This window comes from Pogona vitticeps, chromosome ZW-PAR, assembly GCF_051106095.1.
Source record: "Pogona vitticeps strain Pit_001003342236 chromosome ZW-PAR, PviZW2.1, whole genome shotgun sequence".
In the NCBI taxonomy this organism is placed as follows: Eukaryota; Metazoa; Chordata; class Lepidosauria; order Squamata; family Agamidae; genus Pogona; species Pogona vitticeps.
In genome coordinates, this window is record NC_135800.1 from 4,543,506 (window position 1) to 4,558,786 (window position 15,281).

Sequence of the window (15,281 nt, forward strand, 5' to 3'; positions counted from 1 at the left end):
CAGAATAGTCATAAGCATATTAATTCGATGTGCTTCTTACTTAGTAAGATTTCAGCCTTAGATTTCTGAACTGGGTCCAGTGGTTAAAGGGTTTTGATACCTTCTTCTAGCCTAACATCCCTTCTACTGCCTTTGCCAATAATCAGTCACTATTGCCCATCTGGTTACGTTTCCCTTCTCCTGTCATTATAATGATGAAGCAGGTTTCTCTCCCATCCCTTTCAGACCCTCTAGCTCTAAAACAAATATAGTGCCATGGAAACGCTATTGTGTAGGAAAAATAATAGAGGAGGGGCAGCAGTGTTATCACTCCTGTGCTTCTTAATTTAAAGGATAAGAATGGGCAGGTTGGATAGCGTCCTCATATGCCTTTGTTGCAACTGGAGAAAAGTGTGGCAACAATTAGCAGTGGAAGTGGGTAGGATCTTTTACTCTTCTGCTCATCTATTCAAAGAAGAAGACGAACTGTTAACAAACTTCTACTATAGCAGCTTATATGGGTGGTATAGCCTAAACTTTAAAGTGGAAAAATATCCATATATTTTTTCTTGTATTTGCCAATATCAGCACTGTGTTCCACATAAGAAGAACCAGCTTGAAAATCCTCTGTCTTTGTTGTCGTCACTGTTTTTGAATAGCAGAATCAGTAAAAATTAAGATAATTTTTAGGCTTACCTTTGCCTTTTAAAATTTATAAATGTCACCTTTAGCTGATGCATTTTTGTTTCCAAACAAATTCATTTCCCTCTCTTTCCATAGGGCAGTAGCAGTTCTGACTCTCTGGAAGGACGGAGTTCAGATTATGCCCATAAAAGCTATGATGCAGTTGTCTTTGATGTGTTGAAAGTGACACCAGAGGAATTTGCAGTAAGTAGCATTGCTGGTTTTAACTTAGTGTTGGATAATAATAGTATGATTACAGATATAGTTCTCAGTCATATTCCTGTAATAAATTGGCTTTCAACAAGTTTTATGAGGGCTTTTTGTGATTGTACACCAATAAATTAATTCCCAGTGTAGAGTTGCTGGGCAACTGCTGTCTGGTTTAGTAGAGCTTGCTCCTCTATCCTGTGTTCCAGCTGCAGCACTATATTCCAGGCATGCAAATTAAAATGCAGTTATAGAAACCCATAAGAATTTGGTAGAGGGGCACCTCACCCTTTTACTGAAGAAATGTCAGCAGTGTGCCATCCTTGGCTGCCCTTTCCTTTTTTTATCCATTAAAGCAGTTTTTATAAAGCCATAAAGGCAGGTTAGAAAGCTCTTGAAGGTCATGGTCTTACCACCTGGAGCGTGGGTAACATTTTAGTCTTTTGCCTCAACTGTAAATACCTTGGACAAGCTCAAGTGTCTGTAAATTTACAACTGTTTTTCTTTAACTTTTTTACAGAGTCAGATTACATTGATGGACGTGCCAGTATTTAAAGCTATACAGCCAGAGGTATGTACCATTAACTGTTGTTACCTGTAATACATGTTGGGGGGGAAAGAATGGCCAGTTGGGGAGCCATGGGTACAGTGGTGCCTCGCTTAACGAGGATAATCCGTTCCAGCGAAATCGCTGTAGAGCAAAATCCTCGTTAAGAGAAATAAAAAATCCCATTGAAACGCATTGAAAACCTGTTCAGTGCATTCCAATGGGCTGAATAACTCACCGTCCAGCGAAGATCCTTCATAGGGGTGGCCATTTTCGGTGCCTGTAAAATGAGGAATCCATCCAAAAACACAGCAGGGAGCCATTTTACACAGCGGGCGGCCATTTTGAAGCCGCCGATCAGCTGCTTTAAAAACATAGTCTAGTGAAAAATCGGTTCCCGAAGCAGGGAACCGATCGTCGGGAAGCGAATTTTGCCTATTAAAACATCGTTTAGCGGTTTCGTCATTTAACGAGGCAATTGTTAAGCGAGGCACCACTGTATTTCAAGAGAAAGGTGCTGTTATTACTGTACGCCACACTCTGTGGCTCGCGTTGCGTATCGGGATGCCTGCATCAAAAATGGTAGTTTTCACAGAAGCAGCTGTGCTAGTTTATTTAAGTATATCCAGACAAAACAAAAAACAAAATATGAAAAATGAAACATTGAGGCACCTGAAAAAACTAAGTGACTGTTACGTTTGAATGTGAACTTTCATGGATACATTGACTCCTTCAGAACATTTCAAAGCTCACATTGAAATATAACAAAGTATAAAGTGCCATACCATTTTTTTGCTTTTTTTATATATGGATATGTGTCACAGTGGTCATTTTACCATCTGAGGAAAGTGTGCTTCCTATTATTGTTGTGGATGGCGACATTTGCTATCTCTGTCTGTTTTTGTAGCTACAACTGCAATAACTGATTTATCCATTCTCATTGATGCAAGATTCCATCAAAACAGATGCTCTTCCCCATCTATGAAATGTGTTCTCATTTTCTTCGTGACGTCTAAAATAAACTGGAATGCAACCAGCACAGCCCTCAGGCCTCTTCCTAGCTACCCCATATGTTGAGAGGTCAAGGTACTTTTCATAAGGCAAAGATGGGAAATGCAAGAGAAACTTGGTCCCCCAAAAGAGAAGGAGAATAGAGAGCCTCAGCTTCCTTTCTTTTTTATCACTTCCTGGAAGGAAAAAAGTTGGCAGGAAGGGGAAGATGAAGGCTAGAGCTGCAAACACAAGCAGTACATTTTTTTTCTGTTCATGTTGTCAAACATGGACAAAGGGAGTGTTTATTTTGGTATCACTGTAGCGTACTCTTACTTAAAACGCCAACATTTTTGGCTTAAAGCTCTCTGTTTTTCAGCAAATGGCTCCAGGGGCAAAACTCCACTTCTTTCAGGATGAGGACAGAGTGTAACTTTCCATGGTAAAATGGTGCTGGGTGGAAGTCACCCTTTCCTGCCATCCCACAGTTTCATTCAGAGGAAAAGGGAATCCAAATTACAGAGGGAAAAGCTCTCCTGGTAGACGCCTGCAGAGGCCCAGAGCTCCTCTACTTGATTTCGTCTGACCACTCGAAGCATTGCAGTTCCGAGCAAGCAAGTTGTCCTTTTTTTAGGAGTTAAAATAATGAAAGCACAAGCCTTCTGTAGGAATCCATGTAGATCCTGAGTTAAAGGTTGGCAGACAGCAAGGAAAACATGAAGGTCTTGGAATGTTGTAATCTATAGCTGTCCTACTCCCTGATGTATATGTAGAGTGACTAATTTTGTCAGATGTCTACTAAATGCCGTCAGGGTTCCGATATATAATTGCTTACATCTGTACACAGAGCAAGTGTGAGGTGGGCCAGTGAGACTGTCGCTGACGACATTGCTAACACCATTCTTCCCCCCCCCACTGCCTCTTTTAATGTGCTGAAGTTGAATGAAGTTCCATTGATACACAAGGAGGATATGAGGAACTCTGCTAGCTTATGCAAAATCAGACCATTGATTCTTCTAGATTAGTATTGTTCTCATTGACAGATAGCAGCTACTGTTTCAGACAGTTTGTTACTACCTAAGGATGCCAGCAATTGAAGGAGGGACTTTCGGCATTTTTTTAACACGTGAACAATCCTCAGTGCTCTCTCCCCTCTCCTCCCCTTTTTACTTGTAGCTGTATAACTAATAAATACTTGCATGTTAAAATATGTTAAAATATGGGGAAAGAGGAAAAAAGCATATATGTCATACGTGACACTTCCAAGTTGTAGTTAAAATGCAGACTAGTATTGCCCTCCCTGCCTTAATTCCTTTTGCTCGTCATTTGCTTTCAGTGAGGCAGGTTCGATCAGGGACTTCGTGAATCAATGCTCTCTGGACATGTCGGGGCAGAACGTAAAATCCCAACCTCTTGGCACCCAAACCTGTTTATTCAGGCCCGGAGATGAAAACATCATCACTCTGATCTTAGCTTTCTCTTTTTCAAATTATCACGGCGAATGAAACGTACAACATACAAGTGCAGGAGGGCATGAACTTGGATTCTGAGAAATTGGAGCCACAATCCATCCATGGCTTTCCCACCCAAAAACCTGTTAGCAAATGGCAAACGCAACCTATCGTTTGGCTCGAGGGAAAGGAATAGTAATGTTGTCATTTATTGGTCCAAAGCCATCTTGCTGCTTTTCCACACGGCACTTGTGCCATGAAGTTTAAGGATAACTCAATGTGAGCAGCCCTCCGCGCCGTGCTTGACCTTTTCTGATGTCAGTTTTATCCAGTGCTGAATGTACAGGCATTCCAGAGGACAAAGCAAAGTGTTGGATGTTTTACAAACAATAATGAGTGCCGTATGTTTGTAGATATCAAGGCATTTTCTTTTAAAATAGGAAAATGAACCGCAGCAGGCCAGTCAAATTTGTGGTCTCTTGGGCCACGCAGAGCACACAGACTGCATTAACATCCCACTAGCTGCTTAATATACTCCCTGGTTTTTGCAACTGAAATATTAGCGGATTGTGTTGTACATCACTGCGTCACAGTTGAAGAGCCTGGGTAAAATATAGTCAAGGCTGTAGCAATATTAAGCTACTCTAACCAGTTGGCAGCTGACTGGGTAGCGCATTGAATCGGGTACCTGGCTGCCGAACCGAGCACGGTCTCAGGTTTCCCCCGAAGAAGGGAGAGGTAAATCACTGCTAGGCACGCTCAGCATAGAAAGTCCTGGGAAGGGTCCCCGTAAGTCAGAACTGATTTGACAACAGCCACTTCCTCTAACCAGTCTGCACTCCCCTCCTTCCTGGGTTTCCCCTTTTCCTGTTTCCCATCAACTTCTAGGAGCAAGAAAAGGCTTCTGGGTTCTAGGACCCATGGGAGTGGCGCAAAAAAGAATGTGTAAAGAGAGAAATGAATGCAGTTTGCCACAGTGGTTCTGGTGAAGTCCAGTAGCAGGTTTGGGGAATCATTTACTTTGATGCGCCCGGAAAAAAAAAGAAACACATGACAATTTCTTGAGTGAACTGTGTCTTGATTCCTTGCGCAATTGTTTAGTGTAATTTATAGATATAACGGAGCCTTTTAAGACAAATTTGTTTGAAATCCCAGATGTCTGGAGTGATGTTGGATGGAATATTTTACAGGAGAATTTTGAACTCCTTGCAAATTAGGTTATGTAATGGGACAGCTGGTTTTCACATATGCTATAGTGGTGCTGGCTGACACTTCTCTCCTTTTTTTAAAAAAAAAAGAAGTATATAACTCAGTCAGAAATGTGTTGGTACATTTACATAACGCCTTGAACGTTTTTTCCTTCTAAATAGAAAAGGGGCAGCATAGATGGATTTAACTTTTAAAAATACATGGCACGACATTGCAAAAACAAACCTTTCTGTAAATTCAGCTTCTTAATTTAACTTTTCAGTAACCTTCTAAGGGAAATGTACCAGGTTTAGTTCCTGTGTTGACTTTAAAACATGTGTGATTTGCACTCCATAAAAGAAATATTAACCAACAAATCAAGTTAGCTAGAACCAATTGAAAAATCAATGTATATGCAGCTGGACTCATTGGAAACTGTATGTGCAATGCAATTCTCCACATGTTTATTCAGAGGTGAGCCCCACTGAGTTCGGATGTGTTAAGGATTTAGTCTTTCTTAGTCAGTGTGAGGCCTTAAGCTCAGTCATTCACAAAAATATGACATTGTGGAATAGAAATGGCCTTAGAAATAAAAGTTCTTGATTATCTTTCCCCATATTAGAGTGCATCTTCAGGACAGAGTGAAAAAAAAGTCAAACTGGGGTTGGTATTGGGTTGCATTACTTTGGTACATCCTGAGATAACTAAATTAATAAGGTTACTGTTGGGGTGGCATTGTGAGTGTCTGTGTACACACACAATGATTTGTTTTCCTGATACTCTAGGTCTAAGTCAGGATTTTTGCCAGATGTTTTCAGTTTTGCTCATGTGTAAATAAGAATTTTTTTGTTGTCCCCTCCCACACCTTTCTGTCCTGTCTGGTAATGACCATATGGATATATATGTATCTTGTATTCTGTCACCATCAGCTGAGAAAGTTTTCTGCTGACAAGCACAAAACATATTGGAAGGTTAATGAGAATACCACATAATTCGGAAGTTCCCTTTTTCAGCACAAGACCCATGGAACATTGCCAGGTAGTAGTGGGAAAATGTGTTTGTCACAGAAGAGCTGTTCTGTTAAAATCTGCCACTACATAATCAAGCATAAACTTCAAATGGATTTGCCAGGCACAGATACTCTTATTTTCCTGGCTTGTACTTACTGGAATATTAATTGTTCCTGTTGATATTTACAGGCATATTTTTACGGTTTTTAAATCCTCGCTCCCTCCTCTTCCCTGTAGTCTGATTTCAGTTGTAATGTCAAATGCTGGGGAGATGTCACACAAGGTCCTGAATGCCATATGCCACATGAGCCCATGTTTTCCAGGCCCACCTTAGTCAACCAGATACGTGCTTATCGCGTGGGGGAGGCAGGAGACTTGACGGAAGAACTGATGCCATTAGTAACAGTAAATGTATGTTGGACACTTGAATCTAGAAGTGTGGGTGGAGACTGGAAACACTTTCTCGTGTTTCCAACATGTGGTCCTTTGGAGCCCCGCAGGACATTCTGCTTATCGCATGTGCACCCAGTTTTTTGGAGTGGATATCTACTTTTCTGGCTGGTTTTCCTGCCTTGGGCTACTCAGTGTCTGCTGAGCTTATGTTGGGATAACATCCCTAAGAGACTGTCTTGAAGTCCTGCGGTTATAAAAAGAACAGAAAAGAGTTATTTAGAGTGTGTGTGCTCTGGTTAACTCATTTCCTGAATGCTCTCTATACATAGTTGGTTAAGTCTGACTATAAATGCTATATAGATTTGTGGTAACCTGAGCTAGTAAATTGTAGAGTTGAGCTGTAGAATGTATTTGGAGAAGCAAGAAAAATAACAATGTGAAATTAGCCATCATTTTCCCCTCGGCAATAATAAAGGGACTGTTCCTGTTTTGAATTATGCCATTTTAAATGCATGGTTCTAGGTGTACTTCTACATCCAGTTTAAAACAAAGTCAATCAAATACATCTGAGACAGTTTTGTTTCTGTGTACGTAGTCTCCAGTGTTCTGCACAAAGGAGCCAAAAAGATGCATGATCCCCTCAGCTCTGCGGAGAGCCAAGCCTGCAGAAGGTCGTGGCTACCTTTCCTCAGTTAAGAAAGAGTCACAGACAGCAGTGGCTGAATCTGTTGATGGCTCTTTCCCCCTGCTTCTGCGGAGAAACAAGGTTTCTGAAACCATGCTTGATTTATTACCCAAGAGGTGAAGTGGGCATCTTCAGGCAGTAGCACTTTGCAAATCTCTTCTCACTTCCCTTTATTTGCATCAGAAATGCCACAGTTCAGTTAAGAAATGCATTAGCTATGTCAAGAAAGGATTTTCTGGAAGAAAGTGATAGATAAGAGGTGGAGGAATTATGGCTAGTGATCCTCCTATGGTTTTGTCAGAGTTTAAATTAATAAATACCAAACTAGTAGTGAACTCAGTAGAACTGTGTCCTCTTTGCTGGTCCCTGTCCATTGGCGTCTGAGGAACCAGAGAGTGCGTGTCTACAGCTAAAAAAAATGAGTTTGTAGTACATTTAGGATATGACAAATGTATTTTGTGGGTTGTAATACATGTTGGGACATCATGTCGCTGTTAATAACCTTGCCAACTGGACTGTAAAGTTGATGTTGTGTTGTGATGATGCCTCCCTAGAAACATTATTTCTTATATTTCTCAGGCAAGCCTTGTCAGTAGATTTCCATTTTGGAAGAATCTGGCAGCATCATAGAGAGCTATTGATGGTTAGTGATCGGTAATAGGCTTTCCACGCTACTGAGGCTGAATACAGACATTCATTACACTGCCATTACTGTAATACCACTGCCCGAAGTCAAATAAAACTTCTTTCCGAGGATTTCCTCCTCATCACCTGAGAAGCTTTAGATAGGCATTGAGACAGTGTTTGCTGATACTCCCTAGTTATACGGAAAATAATCTTCATTAAAAGATCTCTGTTGAAGAAAAAAACCTGGTGAAAATTCCATCCAGAGAAAATGAGTGATATTGAGCTTTACGCCTACTTTCTTTTTTCAGTTGGGGCAACTTACCCTACCCAAATCCCAGCAAATTTATTCTCATCAGACTCGCTGAATGGATTCCGTGAATTGTGCAGCAGGTCCTCTGCAGCACAGTATTTATCAAGCATGGTCTTCTCACAAGAGCTGTGATGACACACAGGACAACTATAGAAGAGTCATACCGGCTTTAGAGTAGCCTCATATAGAAAAGAAAGCACAGACTAATCACGGTAGAATTGAGGACCATTCAATATATCACCATATCTGACTCATAGCGACTCTATCAATGATCTCTCTCCAGAGTGTCTTCAGCTGTCCTATTCAGCTCTTGTAAACTCAGATCTGGGGCATCCTTTACAGAGCCAGTTTTCCTGCTGCAAAATTGGGTTTTCATACTTTCTCACTAGAAGAATTGAAGCATCTATTTCTTCTCACAGAACAGGATTCTGCTTATATAAAACATGGGAAACACATTTGTTTTACTTTTAAAATTAAGGGGAAAATAAATCAACACATTTTCTACTGGTTGTTGTGGGTTTTTCGGGTTCTTTGGCTGTGTTCTGAAGGTTGTTCTTCCTAACGTTTCGCCAGGCTCTGTGGACGGCATCTTAAGAGGACAGGAGTAGCACTCTGTGCTCTGTTGCAGTTTGTTTGGGAGTTGAGTATTTTCTATTGTTTGGCTTTGATCCTGCGGTTATAAAAAGAACAGAAAAGAGTTATTTAGAGTGGGACAAGACTATCATCAGTATGTGATTGGTTTGAAGAGTGGCATGTGGTTTACAATCCCTCCCCCCCCGTTCTACTCTACCTCTGTTTTCTATTCTCTGTGTCATAGGTTTGGCCTGTCATGAAATGTGTGTTGAAAACATCAGGTTTCTTTGCTAACATGTTTTCTTTATGGGCAGCTTTACTCTTTTGCTTTTTTAAAAAAATTATGTAAGAGAAATAATATAGTTTTTCAAATGGTACCCTGTTGTGTTTTCTAGGAATTAGCAAGCTGTGGATGGAATAAGAAAGAAAAACACATCCTTGCCCCTAATATTGTTGCCTTTACGAGAAGGTTTAATCAGGTAAAAATTCTAATTAAAGCTGATGAACAAACAGGGATCTGTCGAGGACTGAATTTGTAACTGCAGCATGCAACGGATTACTGTCAGAGCGGCATCTGATGGACTAACAAATGATCAAGGAGTTGTGATATATTTTGTTTCCTATAGCAGTGATGGGCAGATATCTGTCTCGCCAGGGTTTAAGACCTCTTTTGTCTTTTTGAATTCTAAGATGTACCAATCAGAGCTTAGCACCCAAGTCATTTACTTAGAATGAAAGATTTCCTAGCCAGGGATGAGTTTAGAGTGCCAGAAATAAATAGAGTTTACAGCTGTTCCCCATAAAACTCTGTTCCCAGCTTCTCCAAACTTTCTTTGTTTTGACATTGTAATTAAGGGCGGGGCGGGTAATTCTGTTGTCTTATCGTTGTCACTATTGTTAGACAACTGGAAGTCAGAAATCCTTAATGTTGCAGGAAGTCATCTAGAGACATGCCAGTAGATCCAGGTCAAGCTTCTGTCCACCCCACTTCCCCAGCTCATTGTGTGTTTCCATTTGGAGAAGAAACAGTTTCTCAGTTGTATTTGGCAGTTCTGTAGCAGTCAGCTAGCTACAAACCAGTGGAAGTAATTTTTCTGAAGCTGTGTTCCTATAATTAGTTAGTAATCTAGAAAATCAGTATCACCCTGTGTGATCAGTTTTGAAGCGGTAGCCCTGTTAAGTGTGTTCAAGCATGTCCATAAGAAACACAAAACAAAATCAATAAATGACATCATGGCACCTTAACATGAACTGCTATGTTTTAGTGTAAGTTTTGTAGAACATATCCAGTTCATCAGGCAGAGCAGTTACTGTTTAAGGTGCCACAACATCTTTTTTTTTCTTTTGTTTTGTGTGGTTTCTCGTTGAAGTATGTGATTACTTATTCTTTTGCTTTTTTAAATTTTTGATTGCCAGATTTTTTTTTGAAAGCTAACTAGTCGATGCCAGGAGCTTTTAAAAACACCAAGCTAATATCAATATTTGAGGTCTTACCATAGTTAAAAGCACCTAAGTTACTACACTATATAAAATGCAAAGAAAATTTATAAAATCTTCGTAAAATATATAGACATCTGGATAGTATGAACAATAATGCACCTGGCTTATTGTACCTTCACAATGGGGGTACTCAGCTTGTACACATAAAACAACTTGTTAAACACCTCACATTCCTCTGAACACCTATTAAGATTTCCATTAGTAGGATGTGACTTGATGACACTTAACACATTTTAATGAATTGTAGTCTGAATTGTAATCCACTTTATTTTCTTTGATGGATAAGAGTGAACCATGTTTCATTCATGAAACTAAAACTTATGCATGTATTATTTACAGGTCAGTTTCTGGGTTGTAAGAGAAATTTTAACAGCGCAGACCCTAAAAATAAGAGCAGAAATATTGAGCCATTTTGTGAAAATAGCAAAGGTAAGTTTTCTTACTTTTAAATACTGCTTTCTCAGCTTATTCTTTTTTTTACGCCTATTCTCCACATGTCTTATACTATTCAAAAGGAACCTATCCCCTGTACAAACCGGATCAGCACAGGTAGCTGAAAAAAATATGCTTGGATTTATAACCTATCCAGATTGTTCAGATAAACAATACTGCACTTGCTAAGTCAAAATGTATGATGTAAATCAATTAATAAGAGAAACGTATATTTGTGTCTTTGGATTATAACTCCCAGAATTTTCTCATCGAAATTCTGAGAATTGTCCAAAGAAGAAAAAAAGATATGCTTACCTCTATAAGTAGCTGTTCTAATCTATCAGTAGCATCTTAGTACAGTTTTTTTTAAAAAGTATAATTAAAGAAAAATTCATTTTTAAAGCCCAGGCTCTTGTGATAATGCTGTATCATTTAATATGTGAAACAGGGCTTTCAGAACATAGGAATATAGGACACTGATTCTCTCTCTGCCCCCACTTTCCAGTTTCCTCTTCCCTAAACGACCATTCTCAAAAAGCAATAAATCTGTAAGCATATTAAAGTTTCAAGGGATGTGGTAGCAGCCCCAAACACAGCATTTCAGAATTACATTCATGGTGAAAGAGCCTTCAAAAGCAGCTTCTTGTCCCAAAAAGTAGTTCAGAAACATGTGATGGGCATCATCTGAAGTGAGTCCTCCCTACAGCTGTTCAGTTTTGAACTACAATTTATGTTTACAGTAAAACATTTTGTTAAATTAAGGAGGCACTTTGGGGAACTGGCAAGAAATTGAGTTAATAACATGAGTAAACAGAAGTTTGGATGAGTTACATAGCAAGCATAATAAATTGCAGTACACCAATGAAAGTTACAAATCCTCTCCTGTCAGTTTTCCTTAGTCTCCCCCCTCTCCCAGTTTTCTTTTCTATGCACTCTCCTTCCACTGCAGTCATTCTTATTTCTTCTCACTTTCAGTCTTGTGTTTGCGGGTGTATCCTCAGGTCCGCTAGTTTCCTACTCCTCTGAATTTATCTCCTGCTTTCTCAAGCTTAGAATCATTCTTACATCCTTGCCACTGAAGGTTATTACCCAAATCAAGCAAAAGCAGACACTTGCCCTTTATGCTTCCCTTTGGCTAAATTGAGTTTGGAGAGGCCGGGGCAGAGAGAAAGCAGTGGGATGCGCAGAGAAGGGGAGAGGGCAGCCTCCCACCGCCATCCCTGATCTTGCCGGTAGAGACAAAAGAAAGGAGCCTCCTCCTTTTGTACCTTGTATTGTCCACACCCGGTGTGGGGGGCAGAGGAGGGTGTTTGCTTGGAGGGCACAAAGCAAATTAAAAAGAAAAGCTGGTGTGTGCACCCAAACTAGAGGCCTCCCCTACAGGATCTCTGTGTCTGTGTAAAAACAAAAGAGACTCTTGATTCTCTGGCCTGCTCATACCAACCCACACCAAAAAAAGAGTGGAAGCCCCTGACCGGGGTTCAAAAAGATGTGGTTTGGGGTACCCTGGGAGAAGATTGGGGCAAATTGGTCCACTTGTACGGAGGCCCGAAAAAAGAGCAGCCCAATCCAGCCCAGCAATGCAGCAAACTGGAGGCCAAATGCTTGTCTGGATATGTCCTCAGGTACGAAAATACAAAGATTCAAAAACTGCAAAGAAATAAAAAGATACAAAAGCGGTTTTGAATTTAGCAAGCAAGACAGTAACTCTTATATACTGTACATTTCTATACATTTGCCAAACAACAAAATCCGGCTGGTCTGCCTGTTTACTTTTTCTCTTTGTTAAGTAACTTGAGATATTTTAGGAAGTAACCGTGTTAAATATTGTTCCTTCTACTGACGGTGGCTGGCCCAAAGTCACGTGATGGATTTTGTATCTCCACGGGGCACAATTAATTCAGCAATCTGACTGTTTTTTGTTTGTCCATCCACCCATTCTTTCCATTCATTCCCAGTGTTTCTCCCAAAGAGCTCAAGTACTTGGCTCTATTCCTCCCCACTTTATACCCACAAAAACAAAATTTTTATTTTGTTACATTTATGAGTCTCTCTACAACAAAATGTCAGACCAACAAGCAATAAACCAAAAAAATTAAAACATGCAATCAAGTTAAATAGCAGAATCAGCCACACCTAAACTGTGTATTTAGCAAGGATAGAAAACAGTCTAGGTATTTAGGAGCAGCAGCAGGAGAGAAGTTCTACATTAGAGGGTATATTTATCTCAGTCCAGTACAGGAGTAACTTCTGTATAGTAAACGGTGTTAGAACACACAATCCTTCATTGTTGAAATCAGTTTTTACTTTTCTGTCCACCCTGCCTCCAGAATTAAAGGGTCTCTCTCCTATGTTAGCAGGATGAAGCTCTTCATAAAAGAGACTCTAGTATTTGTAAGACAAGGAAAAAAGGCATGAGATATATCACATAAAGCGTAAATACTTCACTGTGGTATTTATCTAACCTTGCTCATCACACTGTGCTCTGCCTGCTATTTTTGTAGCATTAGTGTGAGGCAATGAAGGCTGGAGATAATTCATTTTCGAGTGCTCATTGACCACACTGGGCAGCAGGCAAGCCTCCAGAATTCAGATACATTCCCAAATGTTATTGCTTCATATTTAGCTAGCAGTGTTTCTACTGCTCCAAAAAGGCATGATTATTTGAACTATGAAAGCTTAATTTTACGATTTGTTTACCTATTGCTAATACCATAAGCATTTAAAAGGTACAATGAGCGACAAGATAATCTGTCTACTTGGTTCTGGTCTTTACATCTTGTAGTTTCACATCACAGTGAGGCATTATTTTGAATGTTCTGTAATTTGCAGTATAAAGAGCAAGCCTCTGGAACATCTATTATTCTGTTGAATGAGCAGAGACATTCCGACCACATATGGAAAACTCATGGTTGTGTTTTTGGTCTTCCTTCCTCCCCCAGAAACTTCTAGAACTGAACAACCTTCATTCCCTCATGTCTGTGGTATCAGCTCTGCAAAGCGCACCAATTTTCAGGCTGACGAAAACCTGGGCTGTAAGTTAATGTGGACTGTATGTTCCCCTTTCCTTCTATCTTTGAAGTGCTCTACCTGGTTTGTAGGTGTTTTCCATAAATAACTTACTTTACATTTCCTTACATGATAACAGGGCCAGTATTCTGCCATACTCCCCTGGCCTGTGATAACCTTCCACTGAGTTTTTGGCAAAGAGGGAAGAAAGCCCCTTTGCTACGTTTTCTGTGCCTTTTGCTCATTCGTGGAAATTCATTTTCAAATCCTGTTCTCTGATGTAGGTAGCATCCGAGAGAACATGCATTATGACTTAATTACATTTTATTTCTACTATACACCAGTTAGGCACAAACCTGGCTACAACTGAGTTTTTTACAAATTCTCCACAGATATAAAGCCTCCCAGAGAATGCACAATCCTTGGAGTCAAGCTTTTTATCAAGAGAAAAGAATGAGAGATTAATGAGCAGTAATATTACAGATAATTGTGTGTGTGTTGCATTAACTGATCTGAAAGGCATACTTGCACTATTAAGTGGGCTCGCCTTGCCACGAGTCACACTGTGGCATTTGTGGGTCATGGTGGTTTGTAGGCAGCAGTGAAATGAGTAAATGCCCTTCCTGGGGTTTTGTGTCCAAAGCACTGTATAGTGGCCATCTCAGAACTGCTTTAATTTGGCTATAGCTTGTGGCCCCAGTTTCCATTATTACTAGCTGATTTCAGCTGCGTTTGAAACCACTTTGAATCATCACCACCTTCCTTTAATGCACCTTTAATAAGCGATATTGATTCATGGGAATGAGGGGAAGGCAAGCTTTGATAGTCATAATGCCTTTGGCAGCCGTCACTCACTTGTGGTCAAATTTTGGTGAGCAGGACCTAGAAAAAAGAAGAAAAAATGTTTTATAGGCCTAGAATTTGAAAGCACCACTAGAGATAACGGCCTGGAATCTGTGTGTGAAAATCAGTCTCGCGCTGATTTAGAGTGCACTATGGAAGCACATGAAGGGTGTGCTGAATTCTCCGACTGGGGGGAACTTTTTAAAAGAATAAATTCAAGTAGGAAGTTGTGAAGAAGCAGAAGGTTTGACGGTTTACTCCCACCCAACAGTCAGTTGCACTTTGAGTCCCCTACCCTGTTTTACAGAGAATTAACGGGACATGGGCTGAGTTCTGCTGTCTCGGGGCCGGTTGTGACCAATTCTTGCATTGAAATGTGGCGAAATTTTATTGGAAACTGTACAAATTTGGGAAAAGAACCAAATAGCTGCAAATGGAGAGAAGGATGCCTTCTCTTTTCCCACCACTTGTCCATTGTTCTCAGTATTTGGTTGCAAGCAATAAACAATATAAACTGGAGCAATCTTATTTATTTTATTTATTTAGTGAGTGTCATTTGTAGGCTGCCAAGGCTGAGGACTTGGTAATTCTGAGGTTGCTTGCGGAATCATATGAATAAATGGTTTATTTGTAGTACAGTTGCTGCTTACATTTTAGAATAGGATAGGTCATATTTTAATTGGTTAAGCCAATTTTTTTTCCTGCGTAGCCATTTATTGAAAGTACATTTGCATTTTAAGAAACCAAAATAATTCTCTTATTTTAGTGGAGTTCTTGTGGAAGTTTTGGCTTTGTTTGAAGGAATGTGTGCTCACTTTCCATGACATTTTCCACAAACATTATTCATGGGCTC

The 15,281-nt window shown here is 40.0% G+C and overlaps 1 protein-coding gene across 5 annotated transcripts in view; it reads left to right on the plus strand.

Moving 5' to 3' along the window:
• Positions 1-15,281, plus strand: part of RALGPS1 (Ral GEF with PH domain and SH3 binding motif 1) — a 149,992-nt gene that overhangs the window by 28,572 nt on the left and 106,139 nt on the right. For all 5 annotated transcript variants that reach the window (XM_072985170.2, XM_072985169.2, XM_072985168.2 and 2 more), the window contains 5 exons: positions 760-867; positions 1,391-1,441; positions 9,040-9,123; positions 10,484-10,573; positions 13,519-13,611. In XM_072985170.2, coding sequence (XP_072841271.1) covers positions 760-867; positions 1,391-1,441; positions 9,040-9,123; positions 10,484-10,573; positions 13,519-13,611 — 426 coding nt within the window. The remainder of the gene's footprint in view (positions 1-759; positions 868-1,390; positions 1,442-9,039; positions 9,124-10,483; positions 10,574-13,518; positions 13,612-15,281) is intronic.